We start from the raw sequence: 14,488 nt of genomic DNA, 5'->3' as shown, positions 1-14,488 counted from the left end.
ATGAAAAGGCAGGGGCAGGATGAGGGGGAAGACAAAAGGATGCAGGAATCTCAAAATAAGATATGGAAAAATGACTGAAGCCACCCAGGGCTAAGCCAGCTGAGGATCTGCCCCTCAGCCCTTCTGCCATCCCCAAAGCAGGACATTCACAGGAGGCCATCCCAAACACAGCTGGAAGGAAACACAAAGGCTGCCAAGCCAGCTCAGAGCTGGAAGCCCACCAGTTGTTCCAGCCCCCACATCTTGGAAAACCCAGTCCCCAGCCCAAAGCCCCATCCCAGTGAAAACATCTCCTCTAAAAGCATGGCAAGGCAGGGATCAAGCTGCAGTGGGGCAGGGGCTTGTCCTGGCTCTGCAGTCCCAGCTGGGGTGGCTGCATGGGAGATACCAGCTCTGGCCAAGCAGAATTACCCCACAATAGGATTTAGTGTTCCCACTGCACATGGAGGCTTTGTTTGGGCCATTACTGCAGGGTTGCCAAGAGACAGCAGAGGTGTGCAACACGGTTTACATCTTATTAAAGTTATAGGGTTTCACTTCATGTAAATGCCAAACGAGCACTGGCCTCGTGTGGCCTGACTGCAGGAAAGAAACACCCTGGGGTTGCTGGGGTGAGGATGGCTGCAGGATGGTCCAGAGGAGCCCTCATGGAGTAAACAAGGAGCCCAAATTGGCATTTTGGCTCCTTGCCACAAAGGGAAAGGAGAGGGAGAGGTTTCATGTGGCCCCCGGGTCTGCCGTGAACCTCAGGTGCACCTGGAAGGAGAGGGAAGGCTCAGCCCCTCTCTCTGTCCTGAACCATACAGAGGTTAAAAGCTAACTGGGGCAGAAGAGGAGGGTAAAGCTGAGGAGAGGATCAGGGTCAGATTCCTGCCTCTTCCAGGAGCTGGCATAGGGCAGGGAAGTCCCTCCAAGGAGCGGCACTTCCATGATGGGATCTCTCCCATTGGGGTTGCCCATCACCCCAAAACTGCTGAAGTAACCAAACCCCCAGGTATCACCCTCCAGAAAGGGTTCCCAAATCCAGCTAGCAAGGGACAGCAGGGCCAAGGCACAGGATGTCTTCTGGCCCCCAAAAAGATGCTGAGCAAGGTTTGCAAACCCATGAATGCCTTGGAAAAGCTGCTGGCCCACCTCAGCACTGGAGGTGCCCCAGGGCACCTTTCCTGGGACAAACTGCCTCCCTTCCAGCATCTCAGCTGGGGAGAATGGGCAGCTTGGGGAAGGGGCCCAGCAGAAGCAACCCACTGCCTTCACACCAAGCTGTGGCTCTGGCTGAAAGTAATTCCCCTATTCCTATTACTGGTCCTGAGCACTGGGTGGTTCAGTGAATCCCACATCCTGCTCCAGCTCTTCCTGGTTGCCAGGCTGGGATGATGATGTTCTACAGGTGATCCAGGCTGAGATAAGAGCAAGCTCTTCTTATTATCCCAATTACTACCAACATTTCAGTCAGATATTGTTTCAAAACACAGTGAATCACCCCACTGCAATGACAGGGCTCCCATCAACATAAAGAGCAGCCAGGCACATGGCTCAGAACTAAGCCCCGGCTTCCCCTCAAGCAAAGCAGCTGTTTGCAGAGCCATATTCCTAACACAAATAAATAAATATTCCCACTGCCTGATGAGACCCTTGCCATGCCTCGGACCATGGCTGTAGTCACGGTGAAGATTGCTACATTTCAGGAAGTGAGAAGAGGTCAAGAGGTGGAAAAACCTTCCAGGGGGATCTTAAAGAAGTGAAATTTCCAACATCTCCCTCAAAAAATGCTAGTAAAAACCCCAAGCAGGAATTTCTCATAACCTCTGTCCCCAAAACCACACCGAGGAGCTGAATTATTTCAGCTGCTGTTAGAATTTATTATGGGGAGAATTTATTAGTAGTAGTACTAGGAGAAGGGTTCAAAACCAGAGCAGTACATCTCCATTTCTGTGCAGAGGGAGACTATAAATGAGAAACAAATTGCTGCTGCAGTTTTTCCCAGCTGGGCACCATGGGAAGATGTACCCACCCAGTGGGCTGCAGTGCACAATGAAGCTTGGGGACCAATGGCTCAGCTATGCCTAAAATCACAGACATATTTCCCTGAAAACAAACAAAGGGAATTTTATTTTCCCCACCTCATGGTCCTTTTCTATCCTTGCACCAAAAAAAACCCCTAAGAGCTGTTCTTATCCCACAGCCCTGCTCCAAACCACAGCATCCAGCTCTGTTCATGGCACCCTCCCTCAGCAGCAGGATGGAAAAGAGAGGAGAAAGCACTGGGAAAAGCAAATGAGACAAATGCTCTGATCCTCCCTGCCTGCCTGCACCTAGGAAGAGCAGAGGGAAGAGGGAGGTAGGGTTTGCTTTGCTCTGCTGCATCCTTCCCCAAAAGCTGAGTGCCACCCAGGGCAGTGCTGAGCTGGGGGGCACAGCTGGAGCTCTCTGTGCCCTCAGCAGAGGAGTGGGATGGGGTGGGAGCTCGGGGCTGTCCCCTCCCTGCCCGGGCAGCCCCGCAGCGCTGCCTTTGTCTCGGCAGCCCCGGTTGGCCCGGAGCAGGAAACGGGAGGAGGGTGGGAGGCCCTTCAGGAGGAATAATGGGGATGGACAATTGTGCCACTCATGTCACCCTTCCTGCCATCTGCTCACAAGGACAGACGTGCCCTCTCATCTCCCCATGCACACCCGTTTTGCCCCAATATCTCCCCCAGCCCCGTGTGGGGAGCCAGGGGCAGAACAAAACCAGAAACAAAACAGGACCAGGGGCAGGACAGGAAGGGGAACAGAACAGGACCAGGGGCAGAACAGGACCAGGGGCAGAACACAGGGGCAGAACAGGACCAGAGACAAAACAGGAACAGAACAGGACCAGGGACAGAACAGGACCAGGGACAGAACAGAGGGGCAAAACAGAACCAGGGATAGATCAGGACCAGGGACATAACAGGACCAGGGGCAGAACAGGACCAGGGGCAGGGGACTGTGTGTTGGCCAGCAGTGGCTGATGGAGAGAGGGAAATTACATGGGGCATAACAGAGGTCTGAACCAGCTTCCAGCATCCCCCACTGAGGGGCTGTGCACCTTGAGGCAGCAGACCCTATTAATTTCTAGAGGGGCCAAATATACATCCATGCCCTGAGTGGCTGAAATTGAAGGCACTGGGAGAGGTAAAAAGGGAGTGAGGAGAGTCCATCACCCCAAAATGTAAACTCAGAGGTGCATGCACAAAAAGGACTGGACACTCAGCCCCATGGCCACGGTCGCTGCTTTATGTCAGATGAGGAAACAGCTGTGGCCCCCTTGCTCCCCCTCCATCTTCCCAGAGCAAGTGGCTTAACCTCACAAGGGTGCCCTGAAGCTTAATTAATTCCCAGGCTGTGTGTGCTCAGCAAGGCAGCGTGCAGGGGCTGCAGGGAGCAGGGACACACTGCCTCCCGACATCAGATGTGCCAGGAGAGATTTCAGCCATTCCAAAGAAAAGAAAAAGGAAAAAAAAGCCGTGAATTAAAGCCGGTGGCTACGCCTCTTTCTCCACCCCTCTAGCATCCCGGGTTGTCATCCTGTCCCCAGCCGGTACCTGCCCCATTACACAATAACCCAGCAGCGGGGAGGAGGCGATTGCTCCTTCCTTGGGGACAGAGGAGGGACGGGCAGGAGGGATCAGCCGACTCCCTTGGGAGCCACCGCTCCTCCGCAGCTGCCGAGCCGCAGGTTTGCAGGCGGACAGCATCAGCTGACTTCAACTCTTCCCTGCTTCCCCCTTCCCTGTCACCCTCCTCTTCCTCCTCCCCCTTGCGCATCGCTGCTGCTGCCGCTCCACGTGACGGCGGCCACTGCAGAGGTGACCCCGGACAGAGGGACCGCGGCACCGCCGCTCTCCCTCCTCCTCCTCCTCCTCCTCCTTTCCTCCTCCTCCTCCCGGCTTGCGAAAAACTGATTATTCTGCTTTATTCTCCCGGGGATTTAAGAGCAGCTAAAGCCGTTCAGGAATCAGTTCTCTGCAATCCCCTCCAAATCGCACAGCCCCGAGCATCCATCCCCGCAGCAGATTGGCGCTGGGTCCCCCCCCCCCCTTTCATCCCCCCCCCCAAGCGCTGCCATCCCCTGATCCGCGGCTGATGTCACCGGCAGCCAATGGGGCTGCGGGGGGGACAGCCCGCAGATGGCTCCAGCTGGGCCCAGCATTTGATTAATCGCCTGAATTACCCTCGCTTTGCCATCAAATTACGAGGCGGGAGGGAGGGAGGGGGGGGGACGGTAAAAGCGAGGCTGCGGGAGGGCGGGCTGCCCCCGCAAAACACCCCCGGGCTCGCCCCGCAACCCGCCACCCCCTCCAGTCCCCCATCCCCGGTCCAATCCCCCATCCCCGGAGGCATCTGGGCGGGACCAGGGCACCGGCACCGCGGGGCAGCCGGCGCTGTCCTGGCCGGGGCTCCGTGGCTCAGAGCCACCTCTATTATTTAACCAGGAGCGATAGAGAGAGGAGCCTGGGAGAGATAATGTGCCATGACACCGGATAAGAGCTCCTGGCGTCACAGGGGAGGAGGATTACATGTCCCTGAATGGAGTTAGAGATGACAGAGGGGAGGGGAAGAGTTTTTAGCAGGGGATTAAGCTTCAGGGGGGGGGGAGGGAGGGGTGTTTTCTGGAGCAGGCCAAGTCCTAAGGCTGACATACCTGTTTGACTTGCCTGGGGAGGGCTCCCTGGGGCAGGGAGCAACGTCACTGGGGTGGGGGCAATGAACAGGTCCCCAAGGACAGCCCTGCAGCTGCATGAGCTCATGCTCCAGCTCTCCAAAGGGTGCCAGAGGAATGCCAGCAGCTCCCGGGGGGTCCAGGGGGATGCACAAAGGAGGCTCAGACTGACCCTCAGGCAAGTCCACACCCCACCCCCCACCCTCTCCTTTTCTACTGGGGAAGAGGGTGGGAACATGAACAGCAGGAAAGGTGAGGGCCCTACCTTCATCTTGGAAGCAGGCTGGATGAGCTCCGTGATGGAGACCTTGTCCTGCTGGAGCCTCCTTTTGACGAGCTTGGAGCAGCAGATGTTGACAGAGCTGAGGACGTGCCAGGAGTTGTACTCCACGAAGGAGCGGCTGTCGATGACCAAGGTGCCCTCTGCCCCCTTCCTCAGGAGGCTGGCCAGCTTCTTGGGGTCCATCACCTTCCGTGGGAGCCTGTCCCCAGCCATAACGGGCCTGTCCCCTCTATGGCAAGCGGGGGCCAAGGGGCAGAAGGGCAGGGCAGGGATGCCAGCACCTGTCTCCCCAAGAGGAACAAGCGAGGGGACGAGGGGGTAAACAGGGCAGCACCAGTCCTGGTCTCCTCACGCTGCTAACACCCAGGATGCCAACTCATTGTGCTGAACCTGGAGAGACAGGAAAGGAGAAGACAACCAGTCAGGTGGGCAGGACACGACACTGAGCTTTAGCCAAGTCCCATTCAGAAGGTGCCTGCAGAACAGTGTCAGGGTGCTACCAGCCACACTTTTCAGGCACATTCTCCTAGCCCAGAGGCATCAGAGCCTCCACAGCTGCCCAAGACAAAGGTTTTCTCTTGGTATTTAATAGCCCTCAGTGGAGCTTTCTTCCATGAATTTGTCTGATTGTTTCACAAAGCCTTATCAGCTGCTAACAGGCACAGTGGCCAGTGGCAGGGTGTGAAAGGCCTTGCCAGCTTTGGGGAAGAATTCCCTTCCCTGGTTTGCTCCAAGTTTGCTGATTGTTCCTCTGGGTGACTCTTACTACCTGCACAGGCAGCAGCCACACATCCCCTTTCCTGAATCAAAGCCTTCCCCATGGCTCTCACCACATTTAGACCTTGTTTAGGACCCTTTAAATACAGAGTCACCTGCTTCAGACACCTTTTCCAGCCCCATTGCACACACCAGGGACCTGCCCAGCACGAGTCCCTTGTCCTTCTCCTCCTTTCTCTGTCCCCAGCCCAAGAGCTCCTCACACTCACTTGGCTTTTTCTGACCAAATCAGGTTTGCTCACCCATGTCTGCCACCTCACTCTGGATTTCAGCTGCCTTTTTACCAGAGTTTGTTCATGGCTGCCTTGCCCCCTGGCAAGTCAAGAGAAGATGATCTATCTTGGAAGCCAAGAAGTTGAGGAGGCCTTCACTCCTGCCTTCAAGAAACAGGCCAGAATGAGGGCAGAGGACCTGGGAAGCTATACTTGGACCAAGAAGGTCCCAAAGCACCTCCTGCTTTCCAGCCTGTATCTTGCACAGGCTTTGAAAAGGGGTTGGAGGGGTCTATACAGGAATATACACCTGGACTCCATCTTAGGAGCTGAGGAGGGGTTGAGCTCAGTGCTCCCTGAAGTGCTGCCAGAAGAAAAAAAAACCTTCCCAGTTCCAGTCCCAGCCCACGGGGTCTGCAAAGGCAATGGGCAGGCTGGGGGGGCACTCAGCTCTGGGTGTCTTTCTTAGGTTTTCGTGGCTGCAGCCACGTTTTAATGGCATTGGGTTTTAATGCCTCTGCAGTCATTCAGAAAATAAGCCTGGGCTGTTATCAGGCTCCTCTTGTTCCTGCCAGACTGTGTTTTAGAGAGAACCCACAAGCTGTTCCGTGGAAGCTTTAATGCACATGAATCAGGAGGACTCTGACTTCCCCTCCTGAAAAGGGCACTGTAAAGATTTTCATTGACTTCTGCAGGGCCAGGATTTGCTCCATGGACTAAGGGCAGGGTACAAGTCATCCTGATCCAAGTGAGCCAACAGTTCTTGGAAGCCTCTAAGCTCAAAGCCCCTGTGGTGCAGGCACCGACTGCAGTGATGGCTCCAGACACAAAAGGGATGCTTTGGTAGGACATGCTAAGGGGTAAAACCTCAGTTACCAGTCACCAAACCTGGAGGACACAGCCAGCTTGCAGGAAAAGGATGGAAAGCCACAGAACATGTTGGGAATTCCAGCTTTACTCTGGTTCTGACTCCAGCAAAACCAGCCCCAGCTTCTCTGGGTTACCCCCCAGACCTGCCACCCAAAACAGGGACATCCCAGGCTTCAGCCTCAGGATCCAGCTCTCCAAACAAGGCCACGACAGGACATGCAATCCCCCTGCCCCTGCATCACACCCCTGCTGCATCTGCTAATGCATTAATTCAAACTGGGGAGGGGGTGGGGGAGGGCAGGAACCCCCCTAAAAGCTGCACAGTGATGGCCCAACCTGGCACAAAGCACTTTGGCAGCTTTGTGGCACCACAGCATGGCTGTCCCAGGCCCCAGGCACAGCTTCTCTGGCTCTGCAGTGACTCCAATAGGTCCCCCTGCTGCAGGCACCCCCTCCCCTGCACTCCCCAGGGGGCTTAAAAATTGAAACAGTTCTAATGAGGGGGTCTGGGGGGGAGCAGGCTGGCTCCTGCTGGGATATGACACACCTCATTACATCCCTACAGCCTTGCCAGAAGACCCCCTGCTGTACCTTGGCTATAGAGCCAGAGCACTCAGAAAGGATGCAAATTAGCCAGTTTATCCCCTTGTCTTCCTTTCACACCCCACTCCCCAAAGCACTTTCTGCCTCCCTACCCCATCAGGACACCAGGCTGCCAATTCTTCTCAGCTCTTCCAATTACATCCAAGCTATAAAAAGGGAATAGAGAGAGCTGACAGGAGAAAGAAAAAAAAAAAAAAAAAAGGATGAGAACACAGTGGCAGAGGAATGAGAAAGCCTGGAGAGAGAGGATGGGGTGGTACAACATGGGGGGACACATTGCACAGCACCTCCAGGGATGCCACAGTATCTGCTCTTCAGATAATGAGCAAGGAATAAACTTTGGGGGTCTCAGACACAAACAGAGGGGTCTGGGAGAGAGAACAGTTCCTTGCTCTCCTAACTGCTCTGAGAGAAGCCTGTTCAGAAGAGGCCTCTCATGAAAGAAGTTCTGGCAGACGACTTGAGAGCTTGGGTGGAAGAGACTGGAGAAGCCAAGATGAGGAGGTTCCCCAGCTCAGCTAACAGCCCAACCAGAGAAACCCCCATCCCAGCACACTCAGGTGGCCCTGGTGGCAGTGACACAACAGCCAGGTCCTACTCCCAGCTCCACCCAGAAGACATGAGGGAGGGCAGGGCAAAGCTGGTCCATTCTGCCCCTCTTTTTGGGAGTCTTTATGGGGGAGATGAGCGAGTGTGGCTGCAGGGAGCCACAACCATGGCATCAGAACCAAGACACAGGGAATTCCCTAAGAGTGTGCACAGCCTGGTGAAGGGCAGATGAGCCACTTCTTGGCCAGTAACCACAGGACATTTTAAAGCCAGGCTAAGGGGTAGTGGGTTCATCTCCATCCCCAGGTATCAGCAGAGCCTACAAGACCTTCACAGTACCTCCCAGGCTGTGTGTGTGAGAACTTCTGAGAAGGACAAACCCTTACACCTCTGGGAAGGCTCCTAGAGAAGGAAGATGTCCTTCTGCTTCTGCTCAGATGGGTGAGAAGGAAAACTGAAGGAACAGGGATAGCCATGGAGCACTGCTGAAGTAAGAGATCTTCTCACCATGGTGACAGGAGGCCAAGGGAAAATGTTAACCTGGAACCTAAATTAGGGTTTCAGCAACAGAGCTGTGTCCCACTCTTATCAGTTTATTAAAGCCATCTTAATCTTCTTGAGTGTTCCTGAAGAACATTACCATAATCCTTTAATCCCACCTCTCCCTGGAGTGCCTGTAATGAGGAGATGGGCACATGGCTTAGCTGAATGGGGACAGCCAAGCAGAGGCCACACTTCAGCTGAAGGACAGGAAGATGGGCAGAGCTTAGCACAGAGCCTCAGCCCACTGCCTGCTCATCAGGACTCTGTCCCCAGCATCACCTCCACAGAGGTGGCAGGAGGGGCTGCTGGCCACAGGAGTCACAAGAGAGAGGTGTGTGCAGGCAGGGGATGAGTGTTCAACCAGGCTGTAACTCTGCTGGTCAAGCCAGGCAAGAGAGCAAGGAATCCTGAAACACACCCCAAACTCTGTGGGGTGACAGACCACAGGAACTCATCCCTGTGCTGGCTCAACACCGAGGTGGAGGCCACTTCCCTTGCACAAGGAGCCAAACTGGGAGCTGTGGTATGGGAAGGGCACGGATCTGATTTCTCTTACACTGGAGACCAAGGCCAGAATGTCCCTGTCCCAACCATAAACCTCACTGACAGGCACGGCCACTCTTTGCACCAAGCTAGAAGCTGTGTCCTGGTGAGCTCTGCCTGGTGCTCTGCTCCATGCTCCAGCCAGGCCAACTTTGCTTGGGAAGCAGCTCTGACCCCATCAACCCCTTTCCATCACATCACTGGGGCTGGATCCACACCATGTTCCCTGAAATGCTCATCTCAGGAGCCAGCTCTGCAGGTGGCACCTCCATCAAGACCTTACCCATGGATAAGAGCACCACAGAGAAACATCTGCTTGGTTGTCCCCAGTAACCCACAAACCCAGCCATCCCTGCAGAGCTGCCATCCCCACCAGGGACCCAGCACCACCGAGCTAAGCCTTCTGGCTTTTCCCCCAAATATCCATGTCCTCTCAGGTCTGCAGCAAAACGCTGCCTGGCTCCTCCATCGATCCTTGCCACCAGCCCCAGGCTTACTGCTGGGATGCTGGCAGGACCCCACCAGCCCCCAGCTCTCCAGACACTTATTAAGATGTAAAACGTGGCACTTTTGCCAAGTCCTCCACCCTTTTTTTTTCCCTCCCCATCCCCTCATTTCTTTCCAAGTGCTTCGGCACTTAGCGAACTCCCCTTGGCAGGCTCGTGCTGGTTGAGGGATCCCTAAATCATGGGCCTATTACTAATTATTATTATTTTGCAGCAGCAATCAGGGACGCAGGGCTCATTAACAAGTTAGCACCTCTGGTTTCCCTGGAAACCTGCAGCTGCCAGGCAACGGCTGCGTCTGGGGCCGGAGGCAACGCTACTGCAGTGCCTTCAGCTCCCTCCTGAAAGATGCTTGGGGGTCCTGCACGGGCTGATGCACCCAGTTTAGCAAATGAAGATGGGGTTAGGAAACACCAGGATGTGTCCTGCTGCTCTGGCCCAGCTGCTGAAATCCTCAGCTCATCAACCGAGCCTCTCCTGCCACTCGCAGCAGCATCGACTGCGTAGCAGCTCCTGCCTCCTCCCAGGGAGGGATGAAGGCTTGCTCCAGGGGGGAGGAATTTGGAGCACTAATGATCCCCCAGGGTGGCAGTGGGACAAAGCTGTCAGCTGCCTGCAGTAAACGCTTTGGAGGTGATGTAACTGCTGCTGATTTCTTAGCAGCTCGTCCAGGTCCCTTTAAAAAGGAAGCACAAAAGATTTCTCTGCTTGATGATGGAAAAATTGAGTGCTTTTTTTTTTTTTTTCTCTTTATCCTCTTGCTCCTTAAAACGAGGCTGAGAAACACCACTAACCCACGTGCAAAGTCTGCTTGCCCACCTTTCTGCAGTGAATCTCAAGGACAGGGAGGAAGGGCACCTCCTCAGCCCCAGCAGTATGAAGATGTAGGGGAGATGGCAACTCAAATCTGCTGCCCTGCTCCAGCCTCCTCCTCCCACACCCACAGGGGGTTTTCCCAGGGCAGAGGACTCCCCTCTCAGCCTCATCCATGCTGCTCTAACATCCCTGTATCCCAGCTCCCTACACCCCCCCCTCCATGCAGGGAGGGCTCTGGGAGGGGGTGAAGGGGCAGCCTCCCCTTCTTCCTGCAGCACATCACCAGGAGGCAGCCACCACCCCTCTGCCAGGGTTTTCAGGCCCAGCTGCTTGCTGATTTCATGATTATTTTTTTTCCCCCTCCTCCTTTCTATGCCGCAGTCTCTTTTCCATTCCCATCAGCTGGAAGCAGCTGAGTGGGGATCCCTGCAAGGAGCTGGATGCACCCCAGCAGCACCAGCTCACCCTCCCACACCTCCCACTGCTCCTCTGCACCTCCAGCCCTCAGGCCAGGAGGTGTTTGCCATGGGAGGATGGGGATGAAGGAGCTGGGGGTCCCTCAGGAGCAGGGGGACCCTCAGCCAAGTGCCAGATGGTTCCTCCTCACTGACCAAGGTGTGGAGGTGCTGAGCCTTGGGGACACAGCATGGGGCAGCTCAGGCTTGAGCCACAGACAGGAACACAGAGATGAAAGGACAAGGGACAAGTCACACCCAGCTCCAAGGGAGTCTTCCCCACGCATCCCTCGTGGCAGATCAGCTCCTCTGGGTGCAGCTGAGCCAAGCAAAGGGGTCCCTCATGCCCTCCCAGTACCTGCTGTCCTGCCAGCAGTTTTGGATGGGCTAGGACTGGGAATGCAGCCACCTCCTAAGCTGCTTCCACCAAAGCATCCCAGGTGCATGTAAGGATTTGCAAGCTTGCCATTCCCAGAAATATTTCTGACTGCAGACATGGTGGTCAGGCTGGAGTCACAGTCAGGAAAAGCCAACAGAGAGAGCAGGGAAGAGAATTCAGCCAGAGTCCAGATGACAAGGCCAGCATCTCCTCCTCTTAGATTTGTGCTTTAAACATGATTTATGTGGTTTTCCCCTGTAGTATAAACACAAGCTTACAATTTAAGCCTACAAAAGCCAAGACCAAAGGTTATCCAGGACCAGCCAGCCATTTAATCCCTGCCTTTGCCCACACTGAGGATGGAGCTCCCAAGCTTGCTGCTTTCTAATACCCAAGCTATCCCGTTTCCTCACCCTTCCAAGCAGAGAGCTGGCCAGGCTCTCATCTCAGTGCTCTAAGCACCCTCTGCTTTGAGCAGCTTGGCACACATCACAGTGGCCAGGCCACACTGGAGAAGGGAAATCTTGTCCTGCTGATGCTTCAAGGGCCCTGGAGTTCACCAATATCCCCATCACTTGTTGCATGACCCCCCCAGCAGGCTTATCCTGGGCATCTCCAGTAGCTTGTTTGCCTTTTTGCAACAAGAGCAGCCAGAAGCAGCTCAGAAAGGTTATGCAGGTAGATACTTCTACAGAGCTGGTCTGGCTCTCTCATCCCCAGGACACCAGACACCATAAATACCTGCTGGGTGCATTTGTAGCCTCCCAAAAAAAGGGTTTCCAGGAGCTGTGTACTATTTTTCCACCGTGCTTGCATGCTAAGTGAAAGAAAACACAGGATTAAGCTGTGGGTCCTCAAAGCTGCAGAAAATACACCACCATTTCACTTCTCAAGGACAATCCCAAGTGACATGAGTTTGTTCATCTCAGCCAAGCACCAGGGAGGTGAGGCCAAGGCTGGTGAAGCAAGCACCCAAGGGCAGCCTGTGTGCAGGCTGAGTGGTTCCCCATGTTTCAATGACAAATGGGACCCATGGCCTGACTGAAGAGCAACGAAGCCACAGCCTCCTGGCAGGTTTGAGAAGACCTACAGGTTGGAAGGGACTTCCAGTTTCTGACAGTAACTGGTGGGAACTGAGGGGCAGATCCCAGCACAGGTCTCCAGCCCAATATCCAGTTCCCCGTCTTATGCTTGCTGAAACTCTGGCCCTCCTGGGGTGACCCAGCATTCCACTTGGATGCAAGGGGCTGTGTTGCTTTTCCATGGGATGAGACATCCCCCAGGGCAGTAACAAGGCTTTTCTGACCTAGTTCAAGGCTTTCTAAGTTTCCTATATGCATACAATAGCTAAATTGCTCACAGGTTTGGAATAAATTAGCACTTGTCAGCTCAGGCTCTACCTGAGACCACACCGACTTGAAGCAACCACCTCCAGGTTTTGAGGGGTTATCTTAAGAAAAACACACAAGACAGGAACAAGGTGATGTTCCTGCCCCACTCTCTTTTTCCCCTGGGAGCTGTGATTCATTACCAGGTGGTTTTGTTCAGTTAACCTGAGGTGATCTGGGGGTCAAAGTGTTTTGCAGGCTTTTCCCCCAACTCCCCATCCCAGACAAGCACATGCTCATTGACCACACTGAGCCACAGCTTGCTGCTCAAATGTCACAGCTCTTTGCCTATGAAATCCAACAGCTCAACCTCTTCCCCCAGACCCCTGCACTGTTTTGCAACATGGGTCTTTCTTAAACCATATCACGAGTGCTATTGTGGCAAATTAGAGAGGAGAAACAAGCAGCAATATTTCCCTCACCATCTCCAGCCAGACAATGAAGCATGATATGTTTGGGTTTTTTTTAGCCTCATCCACCCAGAGCCTCAACATCCTCCACCTCATTTCCACACCAGCAGGTCTCACCCATCCCTGCTCCTGCACCCCACAACACAAAGCATCAGTGACCACATTGAGCCTTGCCCCTTCAGGGCTGCCCGCTGACCCCCTGGCTAAGTCAGATCAGTCGGGTCCTCCTCACCTCCCCCCTGCCCATCCTTTTGAACTCAGCTCACACTCATCCTGACATCAGTTACTGCTGAATGAACCTTGCTCAGGTGCCAGACAACGAGGCAGCCAAGCTCAAAGCAGAAGGGACTGGGAGGGTGACGCGGAGTTACCGGTGTCAGCATTCGCCCAGCGAGCAGAGGATGTGCCCATCTATTTTTAATGGTACAATACAAGTGCTTTACAAAAGGCTGTGTCTGGGGTGATTCTGCCCAGTCAGAGATTTGCATTTGCATTTTTTGCAGCAGTCAACTTTGCTCGGTGTGCGGGAGGTGTTTTGACCCTTCACCACCCCACGTTACCATTCGGACAGCCCCTGGTCAGTTTTGGTTCTCACTTCTCTGGTTCACCTTCTGGCCCTGCCACAGACACTTCTCTGGCTCACCTTCTGGCCTTGCCAGAGACACTGACTTCTCTCTGGTTCATCTTCTGGCCCTGCCACGTCCTTCTGACTTTCCATCACAAGAGCCCAATCTGCAGTGAGCAGGAGGTTAAGATGTAAAGATGAGCTCCAGGTTCCCTTGGCTTCTGGACCTCAGCTCTGCCGAGCTTGCAGCACTGCTGGAGACATCTCTGCCTGGTCTGCTGACAGCAGCACAGTGGCTGCTGTGGTTTTTCACAGGCACAAGCTCACAAGGCAGCACAAGCTCACAAGGCAGCACAAGCTCACAAGGCAGCAGTGCTGGCACCCTCTCTGCTCCAGCCCTCTACTCAACAGCCTCAAGTGCCAAGCAAGGCTCAGGCTGCGCCCATCCTCTCCCCACGCAGGGCTCCCAGCCAAGGCAGATGAAGATGTCATGAATAACTCCACTCAAGCCATGGCTGAAGGAGGACCAGGCTGCCACAGCAAGCTGGGAAACGAGGGGAGGGTCGTTAGAGGCAACAACAATAACAAAAAAACCAACCAACCCCAATCGGATGCTGTGGATGCTTTTCGGTGGCTTCTTTCCAACAGCACATCCCAGACACTGCTGGACCCACTCTGCTGGGAGCAAAGGTTGCCCAGGAGAGGCTGGATTTCAGTGGGAGATGTGTGATTTAAGCAGACACAGGTTTAACGTGTGGGAAGGGCTTGGCTTGCTGGATGAAAACCACACTGCAGTCACCTCAGGAACGGGCTGGAATCTCTACAGCTTTCTGCTGCATCAGCTGGATTCCCATGAGCTGCTTTTAGACAGCAGCACTCCTCAGAGAAATAAAGCCCCTCTTAAAAAG

General features: G+C 54.4%; 1 protein-coding gene across 1 annotated transcript in view; it reads right to left on the bottom strand.

The window, feature by feature from the left end:
• DUSP8 (dual specificity phosphatase 8) overlaps positions 1-14,488 on the bottom strand; it is a 43,373-nt gene that overhangs the window by 23,738 nt on the left and 5,147 nt on the right. Inside the window, 1 exon segment of the mRNA XM_071761717.1 lies at positions 4,947-5,354. Within this exon segment, the coding sequence (XP_071617818.1) occupies positions 4,947-5,177 (231 nt within the window). The 5' untranslated portion in view covers positions 5,178-5,354.

This window comes from Heliangelus exortis, chromosome 18 (genome assembly GCF_036169615.1).
Source record: "Heliangelus exortis chromosome 18, bHelExo1.hap1, whole genome shotgun sequence".
NCBI classification, from domain to species: Eukaryota; Metazoa; Chordata; class Aves; order Apodiformes; family Trochilidae; genus Heliangelus; species Heliangelus exortis.
This window is presented reverse-complemented; position numbering and strand designations above follow the sequence as displayed.